Source organism: Palaemon carinicauda, chromosome 9 (assembly GCF_036898095.1).
Source record: "Palaemon carinicauda isolate YSFRI2023 chromosome 9, ASM3689809v2, whole genome shotgun sequence".
NCBI classification, from domain to species: Eukaryota; Metazoa; Arthropoda; class Malacostraca; order Decapoda; family Palaemonidae; genus Palaemon; species Palaemon carinicauda.
This window is the reverse complement of record NC_090733.1, coordinates 149,026,294-149,040,833: the sequence shown is the minus strand read 5'-3', so window position 1 is coordinate 149,040,833 and position 14,540 is coordinate 149,026,294. Positions and strand designations below refer to the sequence as shown.

The following is a 14,540-nucleotide window of genomic DNA, read 5'->3' as shown; positions in this document are numbered from 1 at the left end:
TACACATTTTATTTTCTAAGATCTTTATGTGTGTATCTTTAAATACAAGCAGTGACCTCTTGTACAAGTGTTTGTGTGTGTGCGTGTGTGTGTGTGTGTGTGTGTGTGCCCTTGCTTGCTTGCATGTATGCACTATAATCTCAGATTAGGATGTCAACGTGTATGGAGTTCAGTCTCAGAGTAGTTCATTCCGGCATGCTTGCATCCATTTATTGAATTCTTGGAAAATGCATATCTAGTTGTAGTGTATACTTAATTTTAAAATTTCTAATCTCCATAAGTAACTACGTAGATGCAAGATCCATTGAACCTACTTGAGTATTATTATTATTATTGTTATTATTATTATTATTATTATTATTATTATTATTATTATTATTATTATTATTATTATTATTATTAAATGCTAAGCTACAACCCTAGTTGGAAAAGCAGGATGATATAAGCCCAGGGGCCCCAACAGGGAAAATAGCCCAGTGAGGAAAGGAAATAAGGAAAAATAAAATATTTTAGGAATAGTAACAATATTAAAATAAATATTTCCTATTTAAACGATAAAAACTTTAACAGAACAAGAGGAAGAGAAACTAGATAGAAAAGTATGTCCTAATACACAATTATTTCTAAGATGTGGAGACCAATCGGTGAGTGAAGGACGAAAACAATGAATATTGAATTTATAAAAACGTTAACAAAGCAAGTATATTGCTCTCCTTATATAGATTTATCACATTTCTAAGGTAAAACCAAATTTAATTTCCTGAAACATGGTAAACATATTGCTAGTAATCCAGCCTCTAACATATGTGATGCGTAGGTTCAGTTTTATAAATAAAGACAGTCCCAATTAGTTGACTTTGGAAAAGGATATATGGATAGACTTTAATTCTTTTTGTATCAGAATAGTCTCTTTATTTGGCTTAAGATGTAGGAAATAACGGAGAATGATAGATGCTTTAATAGGAAACGGAAATGTATTGAAATAAATATAGGAATATATATTCTGACAGTAATATTTTTCAAGTCTGTATTTAACTCCAGTTTCACGTTCATGGAAATTGCGGTATTTGATCAACATCAATTAACTTGAGATCAAGTTAGACTCAGGAATGATATTCTCATTTGAGGGAAGGTAGTGGAGCTTGGCCCTTGCAAATCAAATTACGCATCATTTTATTTGTTTTAGGTAATTAAGAACCAAAACAAAATGACAGTCTCTCTCTCTCTCTCTCTCTCTCTCTCTCTCTCTCTCTCTCTCTCTCTCTCTCTCTCTCTCAACTAACCCTCAATCAAATTACTCATTACTGGGTAATGAAATAGAAAATGTAAACCAGCAGGAAGATCTCGGTATTATTATCAGCTAAGATTTAAAGTTCACCAAACAGAGCATAAAAGCTGAAAAGAAAGTACAGAAATTAATAGGCTACATAAGAGATAATTCAAATACAGAAACAAGGACACTGTACTACAGCCGTACATATCACTAGTAAGACCCCATCTACAATACGGAGTCCAGTTTTGGGCTCCAAATATTTAGAAGGATATAGATATACTGGAAGCAGTACAAGCTAGGGCCACCAAACTATAGTCAATTTCTTTTAGCGATGCAGATTTGCACCGACTCGCAGCGGTGCCCTTTTAGCTCGGAAAATTTTCCTGGTCGCTGATTGGTTGGACGAGAAAATTCTAACCAATCAGCGATCAGGAAACTTTTCCGAGCTAAAAGGGCACCGCTGCGAGTCGGTGCAAATCTGCACCGATAAAAGAAATGGACTATAGTTTCAACACGAAGGCAATATGAATATAGACGGAGGATGGAACGTTTGAAATTATTTGATCGACAAACTGAACGACTAAGAGGACAGTTAATAGAGGCATTCAAAATGAAGATTACAACAATCTATTCAAGCTTAGCACAAATCAATCCAGAGGTAACGGATACAAACTGGAATTGAAAAGATATACCACCACTCATGTGGCAATTTCTTTACATACAAAATAACAAATACTTGGAATAGACTTCCAGCGGATGTAGTAAACAGTAACACGGTAAACGAGTTCAACAAAGTTAGACAAAATCATAAGAACTCTAAATGCTTAAATTAAATCGCTCCACCAAAGAGCAAATGGAGTCTCCGCGGATGGACTCAAAATTCTGAGATATCCAAAATCCTTGTAACACTCCTCTCTCTCTCTCTCTCTCTCTCTCTCTCTCTCTCTCTCTCTCTCTCTCTCTCTCTCTCTCTCTCTCTCTCTCTCATTTTATGTTTTAGATAATTAAGACCCAGAATTAAATGACAAATCTCTCTCTCTCTCTCTCTCTCTCTCTCTCTCTCCTCTCTCTCTCTCTCTCATTTTATGTTTTAGATTATCAAGACCCAGAAATTAATGATAAATCTCTCTCTCTCTCTCTCTCTCTCCCCCCTCTCTCTCTCTCTCTCTCTCTCTCTCTCTCTCTCTCTCTCATTTTATGTTTTAGATTATCAAGACCCAGAAATTAATGATAAATCTCTCTCTCTCTCTCTCTCTCTCTCTCTCTCTCTCTCTCTCTCTCATTTTATGTTTTAGATTATCAAGACCCAGAAATTAATGACAAATCTCTCTCTCTCCTCCTCTCTCTCTCCTCTCTCTCTCTCTCTCTCTCTCTCTCTCTCTCTCATTTTATGTTTTAGATTATCAAGACCCAGAAATTAATGACAAATCTCTCTCTCTCTCTCTCTCTCATTTTATGTTTTAGATTATCAAGACCCAGAAATTAATGACAAATCTCTCTCTCTCTCTCTCTCTCTCTCTCTCTCCTCTCTCTCTCTCTCTCTCATTTTATGTTTTAGATTATCAAGACCCAGAAATTAATGACAAATCTCTCTCTCTCTCTCTCTCTCTCCTCTCTCTCTCTCTCTCTCTCTCTCTCTCTCTCATTTTATGTTTTAGATTATCAAGACCCAGAAATTAATGACAAATCTCTCTCTCTCTCTCTCTCTCTCTCTCTCTCTCTCTCTCTCCTCTCTCTCTCATTTTATGTTTTAGATAATTAAGACCCAGAATTAAATGACAAATCTCTCTCTCTCTCTCTCTCTCTCTCTCTCTCTCTCTCTCTCTCTCTCTCTCTCTCTCTCTCTCTCATTTTATGTTTTAGATAATTAAGACCCAGAATTAAATGACAAATCTCTCTCTCTCTCTCTCTCTCTCTCTCTCTCTCTCTCTCTCTCTCTCTCTCTCTCATTTCATGTTTTAGATAATTAAGACCCAGAATTAAATGAAAAATCTCTCTCTCTCTCTCTCTCTCTCTCTCTCTCTCTCTCTCTCTCTCTCTCTCTCTCTCTCTCAAGAGCACAACAATTACCCCGTTCTCGAAGGAAGTTCTCATCAGAGCTACAAAGGTACCTGTCACTTCCGGCATTAATGAGAGATGTCCGCTTCTTGTTCAACGTCATATTAATAAAGGCCATACCCTCATAACAGGGTCATACTCTGTCCCTTTCATCCCTTTAACCTCCGGCAACTAAGTTGGGAGGAGGTTATGTTTTCGCCCTTGTTTGTCTGTTTGCTTGTGAACAACCTCTTGGCCACAATTTTACATATAGAGTAGTGAAACTTTCAGGGGTTAATTGTTATGTTGCAACGTGGAAGTGATTCAGTTTTGAAAGTCTTAGGTCAAAGGTCAAGGTCGAGAGAAAGATCGACCGAAGTAAGCTGCCGTGGTGGAGGTCTGCACTCTTTGGGTGGTTTTTTTAGTTATTATTCTTTTTCCTTTCATTTGATTATCGATTCCTATTTTTTTTTTTCACTTTTTGTATTTATGTATTAAGATCCCATTTCTTATCCCTTCTTTCTTGTAATCTTTGAGTAATCTGCAACGCTTCTCATCTGCTATTCAATCGTCTTTTTCATTTTGTCCTATCTAGTCCATTCGTTTGCCTATTTACCCCCATTTTTATCCGTTTCTTTTTCATTTCCATTCATTTGATAATATATCCTTTATATGCTTCATCAACTGTTCTTTTTCTTTCCACCCAAAACGAGAGAAAAAAAAGAGAAAGACAAATAGAAGATCCTTTCCTCCACCACCTGAGAAACGAGGGGAAAAGTGTCTGTAATCAAGGGGTTCCTAAAGGACTCTAACGTCTGAAGGACTCTAGTCCCAGGGGAACTGTATTTTACAGGCCGTAGCTGAAGATCCTTGGAGGAGAGATAGTGGTGCGTCGCCCTCCTTTGGGATTTCGGCTGAAGATCCTTTTGCAGAGCCGAGAACTCTTGGCGTCCTCTGCAAAGGGGACTTCAGACCATTCTTGCACGTTAAAGATACCGTTCCTGCGCCTGAGACTTTAAGAGTGTGCTTGCTATCTCTCTCTCTCTCTCCTCTCTCTCTCTCTCTCTCTCTCTCTCTCTCTCTCTCTCTCTCTCTCTCTCTCTCTCTCTTTGTTTCATTTGTTTAAGGTAATTAGGCACCAGAATAAAATGACAATCTCTCTCTCTCTCTCTCTCTCTCTCTCTCTCTCTCTCTCTCTCTCTCTCTCTCTCTCTCTCTCTCTTTGTTTCATTTGTTTAAGGTAATTAGGAACCAGAATAAAATGACAATCTCTCTCTCTCTCTCTCTCTCTCTCTCTCTCTCTCTCTCTCTCTCTCTCTCTCTCTCTTTGTTTCATTTGTTTAGGGTAGTTAGGAAACAGAATAAAATGACAATCTCTCTCTCTCTCTCTCTCTCTCTCTCTCTCTCTCTCTCTCTCTCTCTCTCTCTCTCTCTCTCATTTTTTTGTTTAGGTAATTTAGAACCGAAATAAGATGATAATGCTCTCTCTCTCTCTCTCTCTCTCTCTCTCTCTCTCTCTCTCTCTCTCTCTCTCTCATTTTATTTGTTTAGGTAATTAAGAACCGAAACAAGATGACAGTGTCTCTCTCTCTCTCTCTCTCTCTCTCTCTCTCTCTCTCTCTCTCTCTCTCTCTCTCTCTCTCTCTCTCTCTCTCTTTTATTTGTTTTAGGTAATTAAGAACCAAAACAAGATGACAATGCGCTCTCTCTCTCTCTCCCTCTCTCTCTCTCTCTCTCTCTCTCTCTCTCTCTCTCTCTCTCTCTCTCTCTCTCTCTCACACACACAAAATTACCACCTGTAAAAGTTATTTCCATTTGGGATGCGCTGTGCCCATCCCTGGTTGATTACGGACAATGATATTAAAAACACGGACGTCACATTTAACGTCCCCCATTATTGCTGTTTCGATAAAGCTGATATTCAGTTCGAAGAACTTAATGAAGATAGGTGATTACGACACTCATACGTACAGTTATGAGATTACAAGTGATATTAATAAGCCAACGAAATAATACAAATAATACAGTATTTCATAGATTTTAGTTACAGGGTAAATTTCATGAGATTGGATATCAAATTGATAAGATGATGAAATAATGTCAGAAAGATTGCATATTTCGTTTCTATCAAACTTTTATATCGAAGTTAATTTGCGTCCTCAATTATAATTTTGTCCGATGTGTATATATATATATATATATATATATATATATATATATATATATATATATATATATACAGTATATATGTATTTTTATATATGTATATATCTATCTATTTGTCTATCTATGTGTATGTTTATATATATACATATATATATATATATATATATATATATATATATATATATATATATATATATATATATATTTATTTATATATATATCGATCTACCTATCTCTCTCTCTCTCTCTCTCTCTCTCTCTCTATATATATATATATATATATATATATATATATATATATATATATATATATATATATATATATATATATATATATATGATATATGATTGATTAAAGTTAGCACTCAACTGATTACTTTTCGAATTTTTTGGGGGGAAAAGTCAAACATTTCATATCCGGCTCTGGGTTAACTAACATGACGTTTTTCTATAACTAATTTAATTCTGCGTTTTTTTCTTATGAAAAGAATCTGATTTGATCCAGCTGCCGTATATCTTGCTTAGGTAAAGAGAGGGTTTACTGGTAAACTGTCATTACTAATGTAATACGCTGGTTGATCGTGTATGTTTGTGTAGCATATATTTGCCATATAGTCAATTTCTTTTAATGAGGCGCATTTGCACTGACTTGCAGGAGTGCCCTTTTAGCTCGGAAAAGTTTCCTAATCGCTAATTGGTTGGACAAATCAATTATAACCAATCAGCTAGCAAGAATCTTTTTCCGAGCTAAAAGGGCACCCGTGCGAGTCAGTGCAAATGCGCCTCATTAAAAGAAATTATGTATAGTTGAATGAATGGAAGAAATTACTCCCATCCCCTTTTACTGCTTATGGTGTGCGCATGACTTGTTTACCTCAGCCATTTTGAATAGCTTTTGCTGTTTCCCATCTAAACCAGAGAGTCTCACGAAAAGGTTTAAAGGCAACTCATGAATGGCAGAAGCAAGAGACAAGCAGAACTAGAGACTAACCTTACATACATATGATCAGCACCCGAGGCCCGCTCTCCACCCAAGCTAGGACCAGGGAGAGCCAGGTAATGGTAGACCTATAGGCTCCCCCAAACCGCCCGAATCCTTAGCTCACAAGGATGGTGAGATTGCAGACACTAAAGGAACTAACGAGTTTGAACGGGACTCCAACCCCAGTCTGGCGTTCACCAGCCAGCGACGTTATCGATTGTTCAAAGGAACCCTAAAATATGGTAAAATAAAGTTGACCTAAACAGTGAAATATGTACTTGATAGTTAATCACATGTGGTTGGTCGTAGCGTGGATGAATGAAAGTAAGGGTCAAGCAGCCTCATCCCAGAGGAGCCCTCGCATCTAAAGGGAACAAGCTTGAATAAAAGAAAAAAAAATAATATGGTTGTACCAGTCGAGCAGATAGTTTTGGTTCTCAGTAAGTTTTATGGCTGAAATAACTACAGTATACTAGCCTCATGTCCTTACCTCAACCCCAGCTTATGCTGGTACTCATTTATAGCTGGTAAGGCTGGTTGCTGGCATGCCTGAATTCAGTCATGGGTTTTTTGGACGCAAACAGACAGATAGATAGCTATGTATATATATATATATATATATATATATATATATATATATATATATATATATATATATATATATATATATATATGTATATATATATATATATATATATATATATATATATATATATATGTATGTATGTATGTATGTGTGTGTGCGTGTGGTTAATTTAGATTAATATACTTCGCTTAGCGAGGGTGTGTTTGCAAACCACCATGCCAATGTCCCTGCTGTTCCATCTTCGAAATTATTTTCCTTCTACATTCGTATCCTGTTCTGGGTCTTCCACTGCCCCCCCCCCCCCCCCCGACACCCCTCCCCTTCCTTCCATCCCTCCTTATATCCTTCAAGCTTCTTTGCCTCTCCTTTATCGTAGCAAGTCCTTTCAACTTTCGACAAACACTATTTAAGAATATGAAATTCTTTCGTTGTGTGGGGTTTGATATCCTTTGCGTAGGGAAAGTTAGTATTCGTTATCTATAAATAAAAACTCATTCGATGTCTTAGATTTTATTGTATCTCTCTCTCTCTCTCTCTCTCTCTCTCTCTCTCTCTCTCTCTCTCTCTCTCTCTCTCTCTCTCTCTCTCTCTCTCTCTGAGTATGTATTTTCTATGGCGATCCTGTTTTATTCAATATTTCAATGTATCTAAGAAATAATTAGAACATGCCAAACGTATAATATTTATAATTTTTCTTTTCTTAACAAATAGGCAGAATGTTTCTTTTTAAAATACTGGAATGAACTTTACATTTTGTTAATCAACTATATATTTATCGTATGTATTTTTTTTTTCAAATTTACCAGAAAAAATCCACTAACGTCCTCCTTTTCTTTCAGACCCGCAAGCGATGGTGACGTAGGTATCACGTGACTATGGACGTGACGTCACCACCTGATGGCAATAATACTATGGTTCCTCCTTCTATACTTCAAGGTAAGTTATATTTTCTAAAACGTCACCCAGTTAAACTTGAAATGAATTAAATGATTTAATCAAAGTCTATTCACCATAAACGAGTTTTGGTTCTACTCTATTTAAGAATGAATAATCACAATGGAAAAAATTGGATTGAATAATATTAAACTTGGAATACTTCACATTAATCTCCTCTACAAATAATTGATTTACTGAACTAATAATGTATGCTTCTAACCTCCCAGGACCTCATTTATATGTGTATAATGTTCCCCTTTATTCATTATTGATGTATGTTCCTGCCATTCACATTATCTCTTACTCTAGGACAGATGCTGGAGAGCAGAATTGAACCGCTACTTACTATATTTATTATGTCTATTATAGCTAATATTGCCCTTTGAACCCCTCCAAATCGTAAGGTTCAAACAACTTGTTCTTAAGAACGAAAGGATCACAGATCAGAGTTATGGTGTCAATTATAAACCCTTTACATACTCCCTATCCATCAACATAAATGTATCAAGTCAAAGTTGGGGTTTTGAGGATTTCAACACAAACTTATTGAATCTGTGTTAGTTTCTTGAGAGTTCCAACACATTTTCAACACAAACTTATTAAATCTGTGTTAGTTTCTTGAGAGTTTTAACACGCTTTCAACTCAAACTTATTAAATCTGTTAGTTTCTTGAGTTTTAACACACTTTCAACACAAACTTATTAAATCTGTGTTAGTTTCTTGAGAGTTTCAACACAAACTTATTAAATCTGTGTTAGTTTCTTGACAGTTCCAACAAACTTTCAACACAAACTTATTAAATCTGTGTTAGTTTCTTGAGAGTTTTAACACACTTTCAACGCAAACTTATTAAATCTGTGTTAGTTTCTTGAGAGTTCCAACACATTTTCAACACAAACTTATTAAATCTGTGTTAGTTTCTTAAGAGTTTTAACACGCTTTCAACTCAAACTTATTAAATCTGTTAGTTTCTTGAGTTTTAACACACTTTCAACACAAACTTATTAAATCTGTGTTAGTTTCTTGAGAGTTTCAACACAAACTTATTAAATCTGTGTTAGTTTCTTGACAGTTCCAACAAACTTTCAACACAAACTTATTAAATCTGTGTTAGTTTCTTGAGTTTTAACACACTTTCAACACAAACTTATTAAATCTGTGTTAGTTTCTTGAGAGTTTTAACACGCTTTCAACTCAAACTTATTAAATCTGTTAGTTTCTTGAGTTTTAACACACTTTCAACACAAACTTATTAAATCTGTGTTAGTTTCTTGAGAGTTTCAACACAAACTTATTAAATCTGTGTTAGTTTCTTGACAGTTCCAACAAACTTTCAACACAAACTTATTAAATCTGTGTTAGTTTCTTGAGAGTTTTAACACACTTTCAACGCAAACTTATTAAATCTGTGTTAGTTTCTTGAGAGTTCCAACACATTTTCAACACAAACTTATTAAATCTGTGTTAGTTTCTTAAGAGTTTTAACACGCTTTCAACTCAAACTTATTAAATCTGTTAGTTTCTTGAGTTTTAACACACTTTCAACACAAACTTATTAAATCTGTGTTAGTATCTTGAGAGTTTCAACACAAACTTATTAAATCTGTTAGTTTTTGAGTTTCAACAAAAACTTTTTAAATCTGTGTTAGTTTCTTGAGAGTTTCAACACAAACTTATTAAATCTGTGTTAGTTTCTTGAGAGTTTCAACACAAACTTATTAAATCTGTGTTAGTTTCTTGACAGTTCCAACAAACTTTCAACACAAACTTATTAAATCTGTGTTAGTTTCTTGAGAGTTTTAACACACTTTCAACGCAAACTTATTAAATCTGTGTTAGTTTCTTGAGAGTTCCAACACATTTTCAACACAAACTTATTAAATCTGTGTTAGTTTCTTAAGAGTTTTAACACGCTTTCAACTCAAACTTATTAAATCTGTTAGTTTCTTGAGTTTTAACACACTTTCAACACAAACCTATTAAATCTGTGTTAGTATCTTGAGAGTTTCAACACAAACTTATTAAATCTGTTAGTTTTTGAGTTTCAACAAAAACTTTTTAAATCTGTGTTAGTTTCTTGAGAGTTTCAACACAAACTTATTAAATCTGTGTTAGTTTCTTGAGAGTTTCAACACAAACTTATTAAATCTGTGTTAGTTTTTTGAGAGTATCAGCAAAAACTTATTAAATCTGTGTTAGTTTCTTGAGAATTTTAACACACTTTCAACACAAACTTATTAAATCTGCGTTATTTTTTTGAGTGTTTCAACACAAACTTATTAAATCTGTTAGTTTCTTGAGAGTTTCAACACAAACTGTGTTAGTTTCTTGAGAGTTTCAACACAAACTGTGTTAGTTTCTTGAGAGTTTCAACACAAACTTATTAAATCTGTGTTAGTTTCTTGAGAGTTTTAACACTCTTTCAACACAAACTTATTAAATCTTCAACACAAACTTATTAAATCTGCGTTAATTTCTTGAGTGTTTCAACACAAACTTATTAAATCTGTTAGTTTCTTGAGAGTTTCAACACAAACTGTGTTAGTTTCTTGAGAGTTTCAACACAAACTGTGTTAGTTTCTTGAGAGTTTCAACACAAACTTATGAAATCTGTGTTAGTTTCTTGAGAGTTTTAACACTCTTTCAACACAAACTTATTAAATCTTTGTTAGTTTCTTGAGAGTTTTAACACACTTTCAACACAAACTTATTAAACCTGTGTCAGTCTCTTGGCAGTTTTAACACACTTTCAACACCAACTTATTAAATCTATGTTAGTTTCTTGAGAGTTTCAATACACTTTCAACACAAACCTATTGAATATGTTAGTTTCTTGAGAGTTTCAGCACAAACAAATCAATTCAAGTTTAGGGTCAAGAAAAGTGCAACGTAAACTTATCGGATCAAATTTAGCGTTTTGAAAAGTTCTACATAAATGCATCAAACCAAAGTAGGGATTAAGAAAAGTGCAATACAAGTGTATCAAATCAAAGTTAGATTAAAGAAAAGTGTAACACATGTGTATCAGAACAAAGTTAGCATTAAAAAAAATTGTAACACAAACGTAACAGATCACAAAGCATTTTGAGGATTCCAACGTCTGAAATCAAAGTTAGTTTTGAGAAGTTCAACTCAAACGTTTCAAATTAAAGCTAACGTTTAGAAAATTTCAACACGAAAGCATCAATTGAAAGTTAGCCTTTTGAGAAATTCAACACAAATTATCAAATTAAACCTGGTGTATTGAGAAGTTCAGATCCAAGTTTAATATTTTAGAAATTCTTATGCTGACATGTCAAATCAAACCTAACATTTTGAAAAGTCCAACACAAACATATCAGATAAAAGCTTAGCGTTTTGAAGCGTACAAAACAACGTATGAAATCAAAGCTTAACGTTTTAAAAATTCCTACACAAACTTATCAGATAAGATATTTTTGTAAAGTATAAGGATGAGGATAAGGATAGGGAAATGGGGAATATGGGGAAAGGAAGAGTACCCCTGGATACAATCCAGTTTATAGCCCGAAGGCAGGCACTCGGGATTGGGGAGGAATAAGGAAAAGGGTGAAAGGGAAATACAATAGAAGAATATAAGAGATGGGCAGACCCTCTTGCGATGTTAGATAGGATTAGAAGCAATTTGTAAAAAGAAAAGACAGACAGGGAGAGATAGGGTTTTTTGGTTCAATGTCTGGCCCTGTTGTAGGAGTATGTCTGTCTGACACCTATTTTGATGGTTAAAGAAAGTTATGATTGTGGAAAATTTATGATGTTTGTAAAGTAATTATCTCAATTGTTGTGAACCTTCCTATTTAGAGGGGTTCATATGTATATAAATATTTTATGCATATGTATGCATGTGTATGTTTTAATGTATGTATTATAGTCAATATTTTTGTTTATTGATAATGAAATTAGATATATCTTTAATCATTCAAGTTGTGTGTTATTCACCTATTAACTTTCATAAAGAATTCTATTCATTGTAAATAAAAAAGGGATTTATTCTACTAAATAGAAATATTTCATATACTCTATTATTGTGATTAATGATTATGCTCATTATATAGATAATACAGTTAGCACTGATCTATCGTCTCCTGCTTAAACGATAATTTTTAATTCTTGTCTTATCTTTTATCATTATCTTCTGTAGATGCGGTGACGGTAACCCCAACAAGCCCTCTGGACGGCGATACCCTTCGCCGGCAGAAAGAACTAGAGGTAAGGAAAGAAGGCTTAAGATTGGTAAAGATTGGCAAATCGAGAGTCATCTCGGAAAAGACATTTTTTTAATAGATAAGAAAATAAGGCTCAAGATTGGCAAATCGAGAGTGATCCTGGAAAAGTAATATTTTAGAATAGATAAGAAAATAAGGCTCAAGATTGGCAAATCGAGAGTGATCCCGAAAAAGAAATATTTTAGAATAGATAAGAAAATAAGGCTTAAGATTGGTAAATCGAGAGCCATCTCGGATAAGAAATATTTTAGAATAGGTAAGAAAATAGGGTTCAAGATAGGCAAATCGAGAGTGAACCCGAAAAAGAAATATTTTAGAATAGATAAGAAAATAAGGCTTAAGACTAGCAAGTCGAGAGTCACCTCGGAAAAGAAATATATTAGAATAAATAAGAAAATAAGGCTCAAGATTGGCAAATCAAGTCATCCCGGAAAAGAAATATTTTAGAATAGATAAGAAAATAAGGCTTAAGATTGGCAAGTCGAGAGTCATTTCGGAAAGGTAGTTAGGAAAGATAAGATAGTAGGGAAGATGTCAAGCCAAAATAAGAATTTGAATGGCTGAGGAGATGATTTTGAAATATAATGCTGCTACTTCTATTATGGCTCCATCGAGTAGAGTAGTTCATGGTGATCGCACAAATCATGTAGATAGATCAGAGAGAAAGAGCGAATGATAGGTGATAATAGATGTGACGTAAGTCAAGGTAGACTAACAAGGAAAGAAGATGCAGACATTAATAGAGATCAGAGGGTACAAAATGTATGATTGATTGATTGGGAGTTATCTGGCATGCTGACATCTAAGGTCATTGATGCTGAACTCAAAATGTATGATAAATGAGAGAGAGAGAGAGAGAGAGAGAGAGAGAGAGAGAGAGAGAGAGAGAGAGAGAGAGAGAGAGAGAGAGAGAGAGAGAGAGTGAGTTATGGAATAAAAAGTCTGAATGAAAAAAAGTATGATAGAAGAAAAAATGAAAAGGTAAAAGAGTAAATCTAATTATTTATATAATTAATGATTCGAAAGGTGGATAAGAAATTCGACAGTGAACAAGAAAGTATCAATATAAAATAAATTGAAGGTAACTAAATGATAAAAAGGATTTGCCAATAAAAAAAAAAAAAAAAAAAAAAAAAAAAAAAAGAAGCTGATATCATGTTGAGTTGAGAAAACAACGAACAGTTGTAAGAAATGCAAGATAGTATTTGTAAACATAGTGACGGCTGAAAAGAAATAAAAAAGAAAGCAAACAAAAAAGTGTTACAGTAAATATGCAACAAGGTACAACAACGATCTGGAGGGAAAGCATCAAAGACATAGATAGAATGTCTTAGAGGTTGTAAAAGATTATAATTTTAGTAGTAAAGATGCTAAAAAAGAAAACACTGCAAGCTCAAGGAAAGGCAACATGAATCGATAACATGACCAGTGTTTTATTCATAAGAAATGCTGGGTGTCCAGTCAGTAAAAATACAACACAATTATTATTATTATTATTATTATTATTATTATTATTATTATTATTATTATTATTATTAAGCTACAACCCTACTTGGAAAAGCAGAATGCTATAAGCCCAGGGGCTCCAACAGGGAAAATAGCCCAGTAGGAAAGTAAACAAGGAAAAAATAAATATTTTAAGAATATTAAAATAGATATCTCCTATATAAACTATATAAACTTTAACAAAACATGAGGAAGAGAAATTAGATAGAATAGTGTGCCCGAGTGTACCCTCAAGCAAGAGAACTCTAACCCAAGATGTTGGAGGATCATTGTACAGAGGTTCTGGCACTACCCAAGACTAGAGAACAATGGTATGATTTTGGAGTGTCCTTCTCCCAGAAGAGCTGCTTACCATAGCTAAAGAGTCTCTCCTACCCTAACCAGGAGTAAAGTACCCACTGAACAATTACAGTGCAGTAGTAACAATTTTAAAGGTAAAAAATACAAGAAATAACTGGAAAGAAATGTACGCAAAAGTAGTTTGTGATCTTTGCACAACAAAACATTTAATTTTGAATTTATGGGCAAAAAAAAAAAAAAAAAAAAAAAAAAAAGAGGGAGGTTGTTATACTCGTATTTATATTTAGGTAGTTAAAATGGTGAAAGTTTTATATTGACGATCAGAGAGACAAGCAAAGTTATTGAAGGGAGATATCAGTTAAGGAAAGACTTGTTTAAAAAAGAATACAAACAAGTTGACAGGACGACTGATTGGTCAATACTCGGCTCTATTCCTGTTTAATTTACTATTTTGAAATTTACGTTGAAATAATAGGAGTAATATGAGGTAGAGAAATTCCAAGAGTTCAT

The 14,540-nt window shown here is 34.1% G+C and overlaps 1 protein-coding gene across 4 annotated transcripts in view; it reads left to right on the top strand.

Annotated features, from left to right (window-relative positions):
• The window catches only part of LOC137647265 (uncharacterized), a 482,594-nt gene that overhangs the window by 444,038 nt on the left and 24,016 nt on the right, over positions 1-14,540 (top strand). For all 4 annotated transcript variants that reach the window (XM_068380659.1, XM_068380661.1, XM_068380658.1 and 1 more), the window contains 2 exons: positions 7,884-7,980; positions 12,140-12,207. In XM_068380659.1, the coding sequence (XP_068236760.1) occupies positions 7,920-7,980; positions 12,140-12,207 (129 nt within the window). In that variant the 5' untranslated portion in view covers positions 7,884-7,919. The remainder of the gene's footprint in view (positions 1-7,883; positions 7,981-12,139; positions 12,208-14,540) is intronic.